Here is a 14,019-nt window from a genome sequence, read left to right on the forward strand (position 1 = left end):
AAGTGGGTGAAAGTGGATTATGTGTTCTGTAACGTGCATCATTTCCTTCTACATTTTGTTTATTGTGTCCTCAATCCCACGTCAATGCTCATCTCCTTCCCCTTGATCCTGCATTCTGCATTCTCCACCTATTCCCCACTCTCTTCCACTTCCTGTCTTTAGGCCGTAATGACTAAGGTGAAAGGGAGTTTCTGGAGGTCCTCCATGGTGTCCATCTGGATGAACAGTATTGGGAGCGGCCTCTTCACTACTCGCACTGTGGATGAGTTGCTGTGGGGCTACGAAGACCCCCTGCTGCAACGCGTTGCCTCCTCCAATCCTGAAGTGGAGACGACCTTTGGTCTCATGTACAAGGCACGTACTTCTCTGCAACCAATAAAATCTGATGAAACCCAGCTAGATTTTGTTCCATCACAGCAGGAGGTGTTTTCTTATGATAGGAAATATGAGTGTGTGTAAAAACATTTTAATGACTTCAATGTTTGGATCTATTTAGAAAAATGGAAGTAACGATGGGGAATTTATCTACCACACTGGTGAGCAGAACTACATGGATTATGGCCGGGTCGAAACGTGGAAAGGTCAAAGGTAGCACTGATGCATTTTCACACAAACACACATTCCCTCTGTCTTCATCCAGTGTGATGAAACTTCATTGTGTAACCATTGGATTAAAATGTTTCTCAAAACTACTGCTTTTTGCCAATAATAGGGGGCGACTGGCTGGCTGTATGTGGTTTCTGTCTGTCTGAACTATTGCCTCAGCACAGAGCACAGGGCAAGACACAGAGGCGAGGCACCAACATGAGGGGAGCGAAAATTTCAGACACCCAATCTCTCTTTAAAAATCTCTCCCATTATGCATGCATTTTACTGTTAAAGAAACCCAAAGGCTGACACTTGCTGTCATATTATAAATTAAAAGTGCTGGCTGTCGCTTTTTTTGTGACGCAGGCAGTTTATTCGCTAACACCACTGCATAAGAATCATAATGTATGTATGTTACGCCCTCAACTAGCAGTTGATCAATTGAATAGAAAATTATGATAAAAGTTGCAATGATCTACACCTTAAAGGCATGAGATCAGGGCCTACGTAACGGTTACAAAGCCAGATGTTTGTTCCTGGAGTGACCGCTGTCAAAAAAATGCCCACTTGTGCTCTGTAAGATACTGACCAATCAGTGTAAAATAAATAAGATGCAGCCATAGGTTTAAATGAAAGATATGACAGCAAGGTGTGGAGGTGAGGTGAACCACACCTCCACAGCGCTGTTGTTGATTGAAAACAAAAATCTGTCTACATCCTGCCCAGACCTTCTTGCTACAACAGATCTGACATCCTCTATGGATATTACACAAAATATATACTATAGGACACTATACAAAATAATATAGCACATCATCTAATCAGCTAATCAGCATCAGCTGTCAGGCATATCTAAATTGCTTCATTCATTTTAATGCAGGTCTATGGTCGTGTGTACTGTACTGACCAAGGACACAAAAATGTTCAGGAACAGTCCTGACGCAGAACATGCTGATACTCAGAATACCTTACCAATTGTGTTTTAGTGACCTTTCTTATCCTGCTTTATTGTCTGATTTCCAGCATTCTCTAATTACCCTTCCTACTTCTGGGAAACAGCTTTTTTCAACTGATAAAAAACATTTTGGATCACCACAACATTTCATTTGAATTTACTGTTATTAAGATGCATGTAATAATAATGTTGACATTGCAATTAGGTTGCAAGTAGTAGTTTTTGAAGCCAGCACAGCCAGCCAAAAAGAACCAAAATATTGTTTTTATATGGGTTTTATCTAAATAACCTCAAAACCTTAATAGGTTGCTTTGCAGGTACATTTCTTAGAAACATTTAATCACTGGAGATGACTGAATGGAGATGACTGGAGATGAAACACTGCGATACCCCTTTTAATCGCATGAAACTTGTCTTGATACAATTTTAATTCAGCACTTGTTGTTTTGCAGGCAGCTGAACTTCTGGACGACCAACCAGAGCAACAGCATCAATGGATCAGATGGAAGTGCTTTCCATCCCCTGCTGAACAAGAATGAGCGCATTTACATATTCACTCCAGACCTCTGCAGGTACAATTCTTCCTGCTGCTCAGGGTGTCATTTTAAAGGGGAAATATCATCTGTGTTAAACATGGTCAAATTCCAAAACTTGAGGTGAACGTATGTAAAAATGCCACCTTCAAGTCATAAGCCCAGGTTTCAGCCTGCTCTGAATGCTCTGTTTGCAAAGTTACATCCACTTCCCCATCAAACTGACATCAGATAGTTTGTGCATCCCTACAAATGGCTGTCAGTTCTGTGAGCCTTTGTTTCTCTGTTTCCCTGGTTGTTCCACAGGCTGTTTGTGTTGTTCACTCACATATTTTGATCAGATTCAGGCTTGAACATATATATATTTCAAAAGTTTATTGCTGCAATAAACAAGTTTATTGCAGCAATAAGGGCAATAAGGGGCAGCTTTCGTGAGCTAACCATCAGAACAGAGTGGGCTCATCGGGAGCTGTTTCAGACAGAGGCTGAACTGAGGGGCTGCATAAAGGGCCAGTATAAGATAAATATTAATCTAGTAATATTAATCTATGGCTTTATGGATGGCAATGTCAGTCTGTCAGTCAGTCCACCACTTTGGTCCACACTGAAATATTTCAATGAAATTAGATGGATTGCCATGAAATTTTTTACAGACATTCATGTTCCCCAGAGGATAAATCCTGCTAATGTTGGTGATCTCCTGACCTTTCCTCCCGCACTACCATGAGGTTGACATTCTTGACTTTTAGTGAAATGTCTCGACAACAATTGGATGGCTGTAGACTCATAGTCTTGTTGTCAGTTAAACGTAAGAGGACTATTCATCTGACCCAAGTACAAAGTGTGATCTGGCTCCAACATGGATTTGGAACCACTGTTACCTAGTGTCCCATATATTATATTTTACCTGAAGATTGTGTTGTTTTGATAAGTTGTGAAGCAACGTCTATTTCTGGTACATGACTAAATTGAAAATGCTGTACTTCACTCACCACAGAGTTGGGTCAGGGCTTTTATATCTGGTATGGAAATAATGTTCGCAGGCCTTGGATCCCATGCATTGTTATCATAACATCCTGATCACTTACAAACAGCACCACAGGTGACCTCTGTTTTCTCACCAGGGCTGTACTGCCTATACTGTGAGGGCTTTTGGAAAAAGACTAACATACATTTCCGGGAAGCACTTTATGGAAAGGATAACTTAAAGAGGAATGTTGGTCTGGAGTGTGGTGGAAATGGAAGGTGGGCGAGTAAAGGAAGGAAAGGAGTGAAAATCCTCGGAGTGAGAATGAAATATAGAGAGAGAGGTAGAAAAACACTTAAAGCATTTTATGACTGTTAATAAATATTTATTTATGCTTAGCAAATATTCAAAGCTCTGGGAAAGAAGGTTTCTGTTCTTGGCCAGCTGGAACAAACAAGCTTGATTATGTTTTCCATGTGAAATGGCCTGTATGCAAGTTCACTTTTAATGCTTCTGAGGACATTAAACTTTTTGGAGGATCCTTTTAAGAATTTCAGAAACAGGATGTTTTCATTTAAATCTTAATGTATTTTAAGGAGAATTGCCTCTCCCACAGTGACCAACTGATAAATTTAGTTCCTGCAAAATAAAAATGCTGTCTAAACTATGCTCTTGTCCTCGCTGATGATGAGAGCTTCTAATTTAGAATTTAACCTTGACCTATAAAAAACACAAGCCGCCCCCGACATCTTCCCCTTTTTGTTGCGCATGGAAAGAATCTGTTGAAGTGGCACGACTGTACCTTTGACACTGATTGGACGTGTGTCAAAACCCCTCTCCCAAATGTTTGCAAAACACTTTCACCCCATTCTTCATTGCCTGATGGCTTCATAGTGGATGTCTGTGTTATTGTGACTAAAGGGAAGGCTCCCTCCCTGTTTCCTGTGCCTTGTACCATAATCGTAAGGGGAAATACTCCATTAAGTCATACATGTCGACCTTTCACACACAGGTTTTTCACCCATAAGCCCTTGTAACAGTACCTCAACGCCACTTTGTGTTTAAACATGCGTTTAGTTAAATGACATCTGGAACTAATCTGAAGGATTAAAAAAAATCCTAGGATTCCCATCTGTGACCTGACAGGGTAGCGACCCTTTGGTCCAGTAGCTGACAGCTGAGCCACAAAACCCTCAAGATTTTGATGAATTGCAGACAGGTGTCATTGCTCAAATGCCAGCTTTCCTTTTGGCTTTTTCCATACGTTAATCTTCCCTCTGGTTGTTCATTTAAAAGGCTTGATTTGATTTGGTTTTGTCATCAACAGCCTAGAAATATTCCCCTAAACAAAATACCCTAACCCAAATCCAATCCAATATGGAACCTGCAAAGACAAAAAATATAAAATGAAATAAAATAAAAAAGAACTGTAAATAGCATGTAACACAAACAAGGTGTTATGCATTGAATTAAAGAATAAAAGTTAATATAACTTATTTCCATAGTAGTCTTGGCTGCCCCAAATCCTGATAACAACAAAGACTTCTGTGCATCTTCTTCATAACAAACTTAAATAAAAATATTTGAGATATTACTCATTATGCAAACAGTAATTTTTTACTAAAACACTACGTACATTAACACATGTCTCATCTTTTCATTTCCTGTAATAAAAAGTTTTTACACCTGTAATAGATTCACATTGTTGGGTAAGCTGTTCCGAATTTTCGCCACCGCACAATGAAATGATTTACATTTACAAGAAACATATCTTAGCTTAATGTATCTGAAATGTCTTCATATTATAACAGGATGCTTCCTCAGTCAAATTCTGTCTCACGCCCAGCAGTACAAGGCGGAGGTTTTCAGAGAACCTATGGCTTTATACTTGGCTTTTCTCACTAAGGTCAAGGGAAAGGTCTTTACAGTATTGTTGCACAATCGGGGGGCTGCGTAGGAAAGGGCCGCATCCTCCCAGCCAGTTGGCAGATACTGTATGGACTCCTTTGTTCTCCCTGAGAGTCATCAGGATTCCCTGGGCAGAACAGAGCAGATGCGTAGAACGAGGGTGAACTGTTCACAATAATGTAATTCTCTTGTAAACTGTAAAAAACAACAATCATTAAACTTTAATTGAAATATTTAGGATTTCTCCACTCCCAGTACAGACAGTACAGTATTGTTTCCGCTACATGTTTTAAGTTAAAGTACTCCAACAGGATTTAAGGGTAATCGCACAAATCCTCAAGGATCTCTGTTGAAATTCAGAGTCAGTCATCATTTTTACTTTAAATAAATTGCAGGCTCAAAGGCTAACTTCACTGATGACCCTTTTGAGAATTGTTCTTCCATCAGGGAGATATTAAGGGGAAAAGAGAAGTGAAATTTGGCTCGTGTTTCTTTGTGAACTGGCGTTGCAGATGTGAATAGGAAGATAAAATAGAGTATTTGAATGTTTGATGATGCATTGTGAAGCAGGAGCAAACACCAGTAGAGTGTACACCTCTACTATATATTTTATGTGTTTATTCTGTGCAGCAAACCACTTTTATGAAATGTAATGACTCTAACGAACCAAAGGCATTTGTTGACTTCAGACTTATCGCTATAAGCCAAGCAGCATACAGCTAAGTGAATGAGTGTGTGTGCCTAACTGGTAATTATATTAATGGACTAGACCTACAGTATGTAGAAATATGATTGTTTTTATCTTCCTTCTGCCTCCACCAGTCCAGTGGAGAAATCACTGTAATATTCCCTGAATTTCTGTTTTATGCGCTCCCTGTCTTTATCATTAAATTGGCTGTAACACAGCAGTAAGGTTTTTTGTTTCCAGGCTTGAATTCAGGCTTTAATCTTTTATTAAAACAAATTATACACGTGTGGTAAAGCAGTTAATGATTGTCGGTAATAAATGTCGAGCAACACAATGGTAAACAAAGAAGAGGAAGATGACTTTAATTTCACTCTGTGCTTGCTTTACTCTCCAGGTCGATCTACATGGAGTTTGAGAAAGACGTAGAAGTGAAAGGAATCCCAGCCTACCGCTTCACACCACCACGCTCTGTTCTGGCCAGCAAAGAGGAGAACCCAGCCAATGAGGGCTTCTGCGTCACCCCACAGGAGTGCCTGGGAACTGGCCTTCTTAAAGTCAGCCCCTGTCGGAAAGGTAAATGTCAGCATGTGCAAGCCTATTTTCTCACCCACACTTTGCACTTTCTCAAAGTAATCAGTTCTGCGCCCACGACTCATGGTGCCTGTTATGATTTCAACATTTTTCTATTCTGTCCTCTTAGGTTTACTACATTGGCATCCCTAAACACAGCGTCTGTGCTTACATTCTGACCTCAAACTTCCTAATAAACACATACCATTCCTTTGAAGATCTTAAGATCTTAAGATCTTTTCTGTTTGTTATTTCTACGATGTCCTCAAGAAAACTTTAAATTCTTAGAAACCTAACTGGTAATATAAAACACAGTTTTTCTGAAAAGAGTCAAGTTCTCTCTTTTTTTGACATTGTTTTCCTTCCTACTATCAAGGGCACTACTAATACCCTCTAAATGACCCATGTGACAGAGCTCTCCAGCCCCCTCTCCACACCTCAGGCACCATCTGACCATGACCGGCCCAGTAGCTGAGGGGGCGGTAAGCCCTGTCACCTGATTCTGGCCTTTAATATGGCCAGATATTATCTTACTGCCAGTGTTCACAGCCCAATTGTGCCTCATGTCTGTTGTTTTCTTTTTTTAAATAACGCTGCCTCTTTCTTTTAAATGATGATAATTATAATAATAATTGAATAATTTCAGCATCAACATGCATAGATTTGTAACATCATGTCTTAGTTTAATTGTGTTACAGTTACATATTATTGGGAGGTAACACATTTCAAAGCTTAGATTGGTTTGTGCACACTGCTGAACAATAAATAGGCTAAAACATACAAAAATACCAGTAAGAATTCATTTTGAGGTTAAAGCACAAAACCAGCAACATGCTGTAAATGTCACTTTCTACTCAGGTGAGGAGGATTTCAAAGGGTAACCAGAGGGTTAAGTTTTGGGTCAGGTGTTATGGAACATTGTCATTTATGACTAAGTATGCCAATACAAATAAGTGTGTGTGTTTGCGCTACAGTGTCCTTGGGTGTTGTCACAGGAACAACCTCTAAGGTGACTGTGGGTGTCCAGTGTTTTTGTCAGACGGCTGTTGCCAAACACGAGCGCAGGAAAACTATCACCTCTGTCCCACTTCAGCGCTCCTAACTGTGCAACCACCTGACTTTGTTGTTGCTGCGGAGAGACATTTGGATCTTTTGTTTTTGTTGAACCACAGACATCCAGGCGTACTTAGTCCAACATTGTACAGGTGGAACCAAAAATGTTTCACTTGACTGCACTTTTATCTTGATTGAGGCCATATGGCCTGTATTGTTGGGTCACGTTGTCCCATGTTGACAATATGAGGAAGGAACTCAACAAGAGTAACAAGATTATTTATCTGGATATCAGATTTAGTCCATAATTAGTTATCCAAACAGGGTTTTGGTCCATTTATGTACCTATTGTTTATTTTCTTCAGATCAATGACCCTCACATGATGTCCTCTGACAGAGGTCAGATTATATCTTGTCCCCTTTTTAGAGGACTCTTCCCAGATGTTCCACTGTTTGCTATGTCCAAATTAAATCATACATCAAACTGCAGGAAATATTACGCTACTATAGACAAAATGAGACATTTGAGGACGTCAGCTTTGGCTTTGGGAAACAACATTTTTCACCAATTTTTGACACTTTAAAGATGAAACAACTAATCAATTAATCAAGAAAATAATCAACAGATGAATCAATAATGAAATAACCGTTAGTTGCAGCCCTAAACATAATAACTCAAGACAATTACATTATAAGAACTTTATATTTTTGTTCCCCTTACAGAGCAAAGATGTCTTTATCAAACTTTGGAGGTCCTTGCTGCACAAATTAGCATATTAATTAGAAAAGGCTCATATTCTTGAAAACATTACAACTCTGTCAAGATACACTGTATCGTCATCTTTCTTGCCTGTGTGTTATGTGATAGTATGTACGCTGACATAAGAATACTTGCTAATTAATGGCCAATAGCCAAATTAATGAGTAATACCTTATTATGGAGGCATATGTCAGTTCAAGTGCCTCTTGTTATAACTATATTTCAAGTTTCATTAAATCATAATCAGAGATGGTGCAAGATTGTCACAGAGGATGAAGCACACAAATTTTTACAGCTGACAGCTGCTGTGTCCTCCTTACCTCCCTTGTTGTTTCCTCACTTCACTTCACTTCACTTCACTTAACTTCACTTCACCTCACCTCTCCTCACCTCACCTCTCCTCTCCTCTCCTCTCCTCTCCTCTCCTCTCCTCTCCTCTCCTCGCCTCTCCTCACATAGGTGCCCCAGTGGTGGCCTCCTTTCCTCATTTCTACCTGGGAGATGCTAAATATGCAGCTGCCTTAGGACTGTCCCCTCAAAGAAAGCATCACCAAACTTTCCTAGACCTCAACCCGGTAAGCCACCAGGCATCGGCCTTAAATGCACTTTGTACTCTGTAGTTATTATTAGTAACATTACGTTAATGCTATGACTCATCGTTGTTAGTCACACTGCTCATTGAAATACGTTGCAGCAAAGCATTTACAGCAGCTGAACTATGTGAAAAGGAATCCCATGCATCATTACAGTAAAATGTACTGCTACACCACCTAGTGGCGTATAAGTGGTGGTGCCGAGGTTTATCACCTGCATTTTACTCATAAGACACTGTCATAGATTTAATTGTGTTTATCTGTTCTGTTTAATGCTTTACTTTACATTATTAACACAATATTTAATTCAATTTTTCACTCACAGACCACTGGAGTGATTGTACGTGCAAGCAAGAGAGCACAGATTAATGTCTTGCTCAGTAGAGTCTCTGGATTCCCGTGAGTATCTGCATCCAAACATGAGCCAAATACTATAACTCTACAGTACTGATGCACAGCATGTATGTCTGTACTGTATATGACTGCCTCAAACTCTTTTCATTGTATCCGTAACAGGTCAACAAGAGGCTTTAATGAGACAGTCTTTCCTGTCATGTTTCTCAATGAGGTAAGAAACATTAAAGTCATGCTGAAAACACACTGACAGTAGGATTGAACATGTTATGAGTTAGTATCATTTTAAAGTAGCACTTTCTTTTTTTCAAACCATTAATGACCCAGTTTTGCTTGATGATGTTTTATGCTTACAGTAAGAAAACGCATTTCATTAGTTCAACATTTATTTGCCTTCAGTTAGATGATTTTATCTGTCTGATAAATATCATGCTACACCCAGCAGCCTTTTAGCTTAGCTTAGCATAAAGACTGGAAATAAGAGGAAATAGCTAATGTGGCTCTGAGGTCTTGTTATTAGTCATGGTGGTTACTTGACAGTTTCACGCTTTGGTTTTTGTGGTGATTAAACAAACAAGATATGACGTGTTTAACAGTCAGCTTTAGAGGTGCTGGTAGGCAGATTTTGTTACATTCAGACAGAGCCAGGCTAGCTGTTTCCTCCTGTATCCAGTCTTTATGCTAAGCTACACTAACTGGCTGCTGGCTGAAGTCTTGTATTTACTGGACAGTCATGAGAGTGGTATCAATCTTCTCAACTAACTCTCAGCAAGAAAGCAAATAATTTAACTGTTCCCTCAATGGTGATTGACTTATCATCTTTGACTATATCTCCTCTTTCCGCTAATGTATGTTTTGCACTCTCTTTTAATACACAGAGTGTGGTGATTGATGATGTGTCTGCAGCAAAAATTCAGAAGCTGCTGCTGATCGTCACCATTGTGTCCAACTTCCCGCTCATTATTGTGGGACTTGGTGGCATTATGCTCCTCATCTTTATCATTCTCCTCATCCGTGCCCGCAAACAGAAGGTATGGAACCGGTTTTTGCCTGATTTTATTCCAACAGCTTACAATTTGCTGGCTCTTTCCTAATGAGTATTAATTTTGTGCAATTAATTAATTTTCTTAACCACACCCTAATGGCATGTATTTATCACTGTATGTCTCTGTGCAGAATGAAGTAAAGCGCATTGTGTTTACCAAGCCTGTCTATGCTGTAAGTCTTTGGTTTTCTGTGTTGTCTTTGCTTTAATCAAACATTGTCTATATGCATTTTTAATCTAATTAAAAGTTGTCCTGAAATAACTCTGTATTGTTGTGTGTTGGTGCTGTACAACAGACTTACTGTGTCTGTGTTTAACACATTAACATAATGTGGTGGTTCTAAGTCTCTATTTAAGTACTGTGAAGATGTTGATCTCAGGTTTTATAAGGTGCCACGTTAAAGGACATCAACCCTTTTTGTTTATAGATATAATAAAACAATTCAAGTAAAATTTGATTAGTTTTTAACACTTTTTTTTATCCTCAATCTCCCACTACAGACCACTGCTGAAGATGACACTTCTTACTCTCCAGTCAGCGACAAGGAAAAGGACGATCCCCAAAATGGAACCTATATTGGTTTGACACCTAAATCCGACCCACAAGCTTGAAGAGAAGGGAGGAAAGGGACAGGAAGGGGCTTTGTACATCGACAACCCTTTGAATTACAAATAGGGATTTGGGTTTTCAGGAGAAAAAGATCCATCATAGAAAATTGTTAATATCCCCGTTATAATTGGAAATCTGTTTGTTTTAATGTTTTACCCCGGGGGAGGTTTGCGTAGGGGCAGAGGGGAGGAAATAGTTTTTGGTCTCAAATATAGTGTACGGTATTATTTTGTTTTTGTCATTAAGAGCTACCCAAAGTCCAAGTCTATCACGCTGGATTGACCGGAAAAGTTTGACATTCATTTGAAAACCTTGCGTGTTTCAAGGGCTGTTTGGCTCTAATCGGATTCAATCAAATTTTCAACTCAAACAGGCTGCAGTTCTCTAATGACTAGAGATGGAGAGCACACGTTGTGGTGGTCCTAAACAAAACACCCTGATAACTCAAAGAGGTTTGGGATAATTTTATTTTTATGCTGTGGCCCCACCTCTCGCTCTGTTTGGCTAGATTAGATTCTGACCTCTTTTTGAACTCAGTGCTTTCAGATAACAGCGACTGACTACTATATATCAGGGCGTAGAGGGTGATTTGGGACCAGGGCAATGAAGTTTTTTAGACATCATACATCACTCTCAGGGGGGCCTCATTTTAGATATTATCAAACATTATTATCGCAGGAGAGAAAAGCAACATGTACAGCAAGTCTTCTGTTTTTGAAGACATTTAAATCTGTTCAGTATTATTATGTTTCATTTACATTTCAACCTAAACTAAATGTTACAAAACATTTTCATGGCTCATTATTTTTCAATCCATGCACTGTATTTTAGAGGGAGGCCTGTGCACATCATTGTACATCATACCTGAAAAATCTTTAGAGTATGGCATATTTTTGTATAGATATGTTGAACTGCTTACATTCCTCTCAATGTATGACGGGGGTGAATATCTGACAAAACGCTGTATATTTTGGAGACCTTATTTTTTGTAAAATAAGAGGTCCTCACCATTTTTTTTGTGAATGTTCATGTTGAAATGTTCGAATGAAGAACATTTTTAGTTCCCAAATGTGCCATAATGAGCTACACTTTTTTCAGCCATCTACATTTAGCCCTGAATATGACAGGACTTGACAGTTTAACATTGATTCATACTTTATTGACTTTTTGTGTTGACAGTATTTTTGCACTGTGTAATAGCTTATTCTAACTGACATTCAACATTTATTTCAGCTTATTATCAAATCAAAATGTGCTCTGGCATAGAATCAAATCAGTTCTTGGATTTGCTGTTCGTTTTTTTACATCATAGTAGAGTTTTGATGTTGTTGAAGGCCTTTCTAGTATTGTTGGTGCTGACACACAGTAAGGCTTTTGTTTTTCAATTTATCTGAACTGCTTGTGAAAGACTTTCAGAGATTGTATGTCAGGGGTCCAACCAGTGCAACTCAAAACCCATGATTGTTCAATCCTAAGAAATGCTGTAGTTGAGCCTTTAAATGAATCAATGTTACTGGATTTTTTTAAAGTATTGTATATGTTTCACGTATTTTGTGAAAAGAACGCCATGTCATACCACCAAATCTACTCTTAAGTGGATACCTTTTTTTTTTTTCTACAGCTACCAAACAAAAACTGAGCATGAAACACGTTGAGGTTGATAGTTTTTGTATAGCCGGCAGGGTCAAACTGCACTGTGAAGAAGCTCTGCTGAATGATCGATTTTTTTTTTGTACGGGGCTACAGCTTTCTCACTCAAGGCTGTTTAAAATATTACATTTCAGGTGTCATAGCAGCAGCATGTGTCTCTATAGACTCATTTACTGTGATGTAGAATTTGCTGCAGAATAACTAAAATCGAACACTGTTGAGCCCGGCTTTTTTCTGCTGTTATTCACAGTTGTAACATTTTAAGGGTGACTCAGTTACTTCATACCACCTCTTTGTTACATTCACTGTTGCAATGAATATATCAGAAATTTATGGAGAGGTTGTTTCATTTAGAGATTTTTTGCTTCCTCATTTGATTTGTGTTTGATGTATACTTTAATTCAATTATTAAAAAAGTAATTAAAATAGTGAAGATTCATGGAGAGTGCATCATGTAGTCTTATAAATTTGTGAGAGGGTGAATGAATGGATAAATCAATAATTGTTTTGATGCAAAAAAAACAACACAGTATTACACAATATTATATTAGTGTAGAGGTTAAAGAGGATAAATTATTTTGTTGTTGATAAAACCAAAACACGGAGAGCACCATATGGACTTTACACTGGGCTGCGTTGTGCCATACTTTGATTACAGATTGTACTTTCTAAAATTATCATTATTGCTATAACCACATATTCTTCTAATTGTCACTTGTTTTGAATGTTGACTGTTAATGTTGTTTTTACTGTGTACACAAAAATAAAATTAGTTTCAGTACATTTGTCTTCCTGTCCTTTTCCTTCCTTTCCTGTCATTTTTAGGCAAGTTAAAAATTAGAAATCCATAGCACTGCTTCGCAAATAGAGAAAAAAATACAGTAAAAAATATTATGTTGTAATATATAACCTACTGTTGAATTGATTAGTTGATTAACAGAAAAGTTATCATGATAAAAATTTAACTTGTCTTGATTTTAAAGTAAGGGAAAAATCTGGTGGTGTTTGTTAGATGGGAGATTTGAAAGGTGACAGAATGCTTTATATTACTAATTAATTACTCTATTACACTAATTTTTGTTTGTTTTGTGTTTCTCTTGAAAAAAATGTATTCATTTGTCATAATTTTCAAGACTGGACCCTTTGGCATCTTAGATAGTTTTGAATGTTTTTTTAAAGCACCTGCAATGAGGACAGGACACAGATTATTTGGCACTTATAGAGATGTATTATTTGTCTCATGTTGCATTGAAAACTCATAAATGGAAGTTGGATTTTTAGGCCTCTTTAATAGCTAACACATACTAATATATATAAATAATATCAACAATATACAGGTATTTCGCATTCACCCTAACATGACCCACCGTTAACTGAGATTAAAGCACGGGTTCTCAATTTTAGTCTTAAAATAACAGTCAGTTGCCCAAATGAATATTGAAATAGGTTTTTCTTGCCATAATTATTCCCCCTGTTCATACTGGACATTAGAAAATCCCTTCATAATGCACTTACAATCTGAGTAATCAACAAGCCTCCTTCTGTGCAAAAATGTATTTAAAAATTTATCTGAAGCTAATATGAATCTTGAGCTGTTCAAATGAGTCAAATCAAGTAGACAGTCTTTTTAGTGCTCGACAGGGAAACACTGTCTGAGGAAACACAAAGATGGAATTTGATGTTAAAAAGACTGTTAATGTGACAGATATCTATCATTTCCATTAAAAGTGCATTTGAAAGTGATC

The 14,019-nt window shown here is 38.1% G+C and overlaps 1 protein-coding gene across 3 annotated transcripts in view; it reads left to right on the forward strand.

Annotated features, from left to right (window-relative positions):
* The window catches only part of LOC137171275 (lysosome membrane protein 2-like), a 31,003-nt gene extending 17,948 nt beyond the window's left edge, over positions 1-13,055 (forward strand). For 2 of the 3 annotated variants that reach the window (XM_067575188.1, XM_067575189.1), the window contains exons 4-13: positions 163-354; positions 497-588; positions 1,996-2,115; positions 6,034-6,212; positions 8,482-8,597; positions 8,941-9,014; positions 9,132-9,183; positions 9,848-10,000; positions 10,146-10,187; positions 10,516-13,055. In XM_067575188.1, the coding sequence (XP_067431289.1) occupies positions 163-354; positions 497-588; positions 1,996-2,115; positions 6,034-6,212; positions 8,482-8,597; positions 8,941-9,014; positions 9,132-9,183; positions 9,848-10,000; positions 10,146-10,187; positions 10,516-10,626 (1,131 nt within the window). In that variant the 3' untranslated portion in view covers positions 10,627-13,055. The remainder of the gene's footprint in view (positions 1-162; positions 355-496; positions 589-1,995; positions 2,116-6,033; positions 6,213-8,481; positions 8,598-8,940; positions 9,015-9,131; positions 9,184-9,847; positions 10,001-10,145; positions 10,188-10,515) is intronic. The other variant, XM_067575190.1, reaches the window with a different exon arrangement.
* The last annotated feature ends 964 nt before the right edge of the window (positions 13,056-14,019 follow it).

This window comes from Thunnus thynnus, chromosome 19 (genome assembly GCF_963924715.1).
Source record: "Thunnus thynnus chromosome 19, fThuThy2.1, whole genome shotgun sequence".
In the NCBI taxonomy this organism is placed as follows: Eukaryota; Metazoa; Chordata; class Actinopteri; order Scombriformes; family Scombridae; genus Thunnus; species Thunnus thynnus.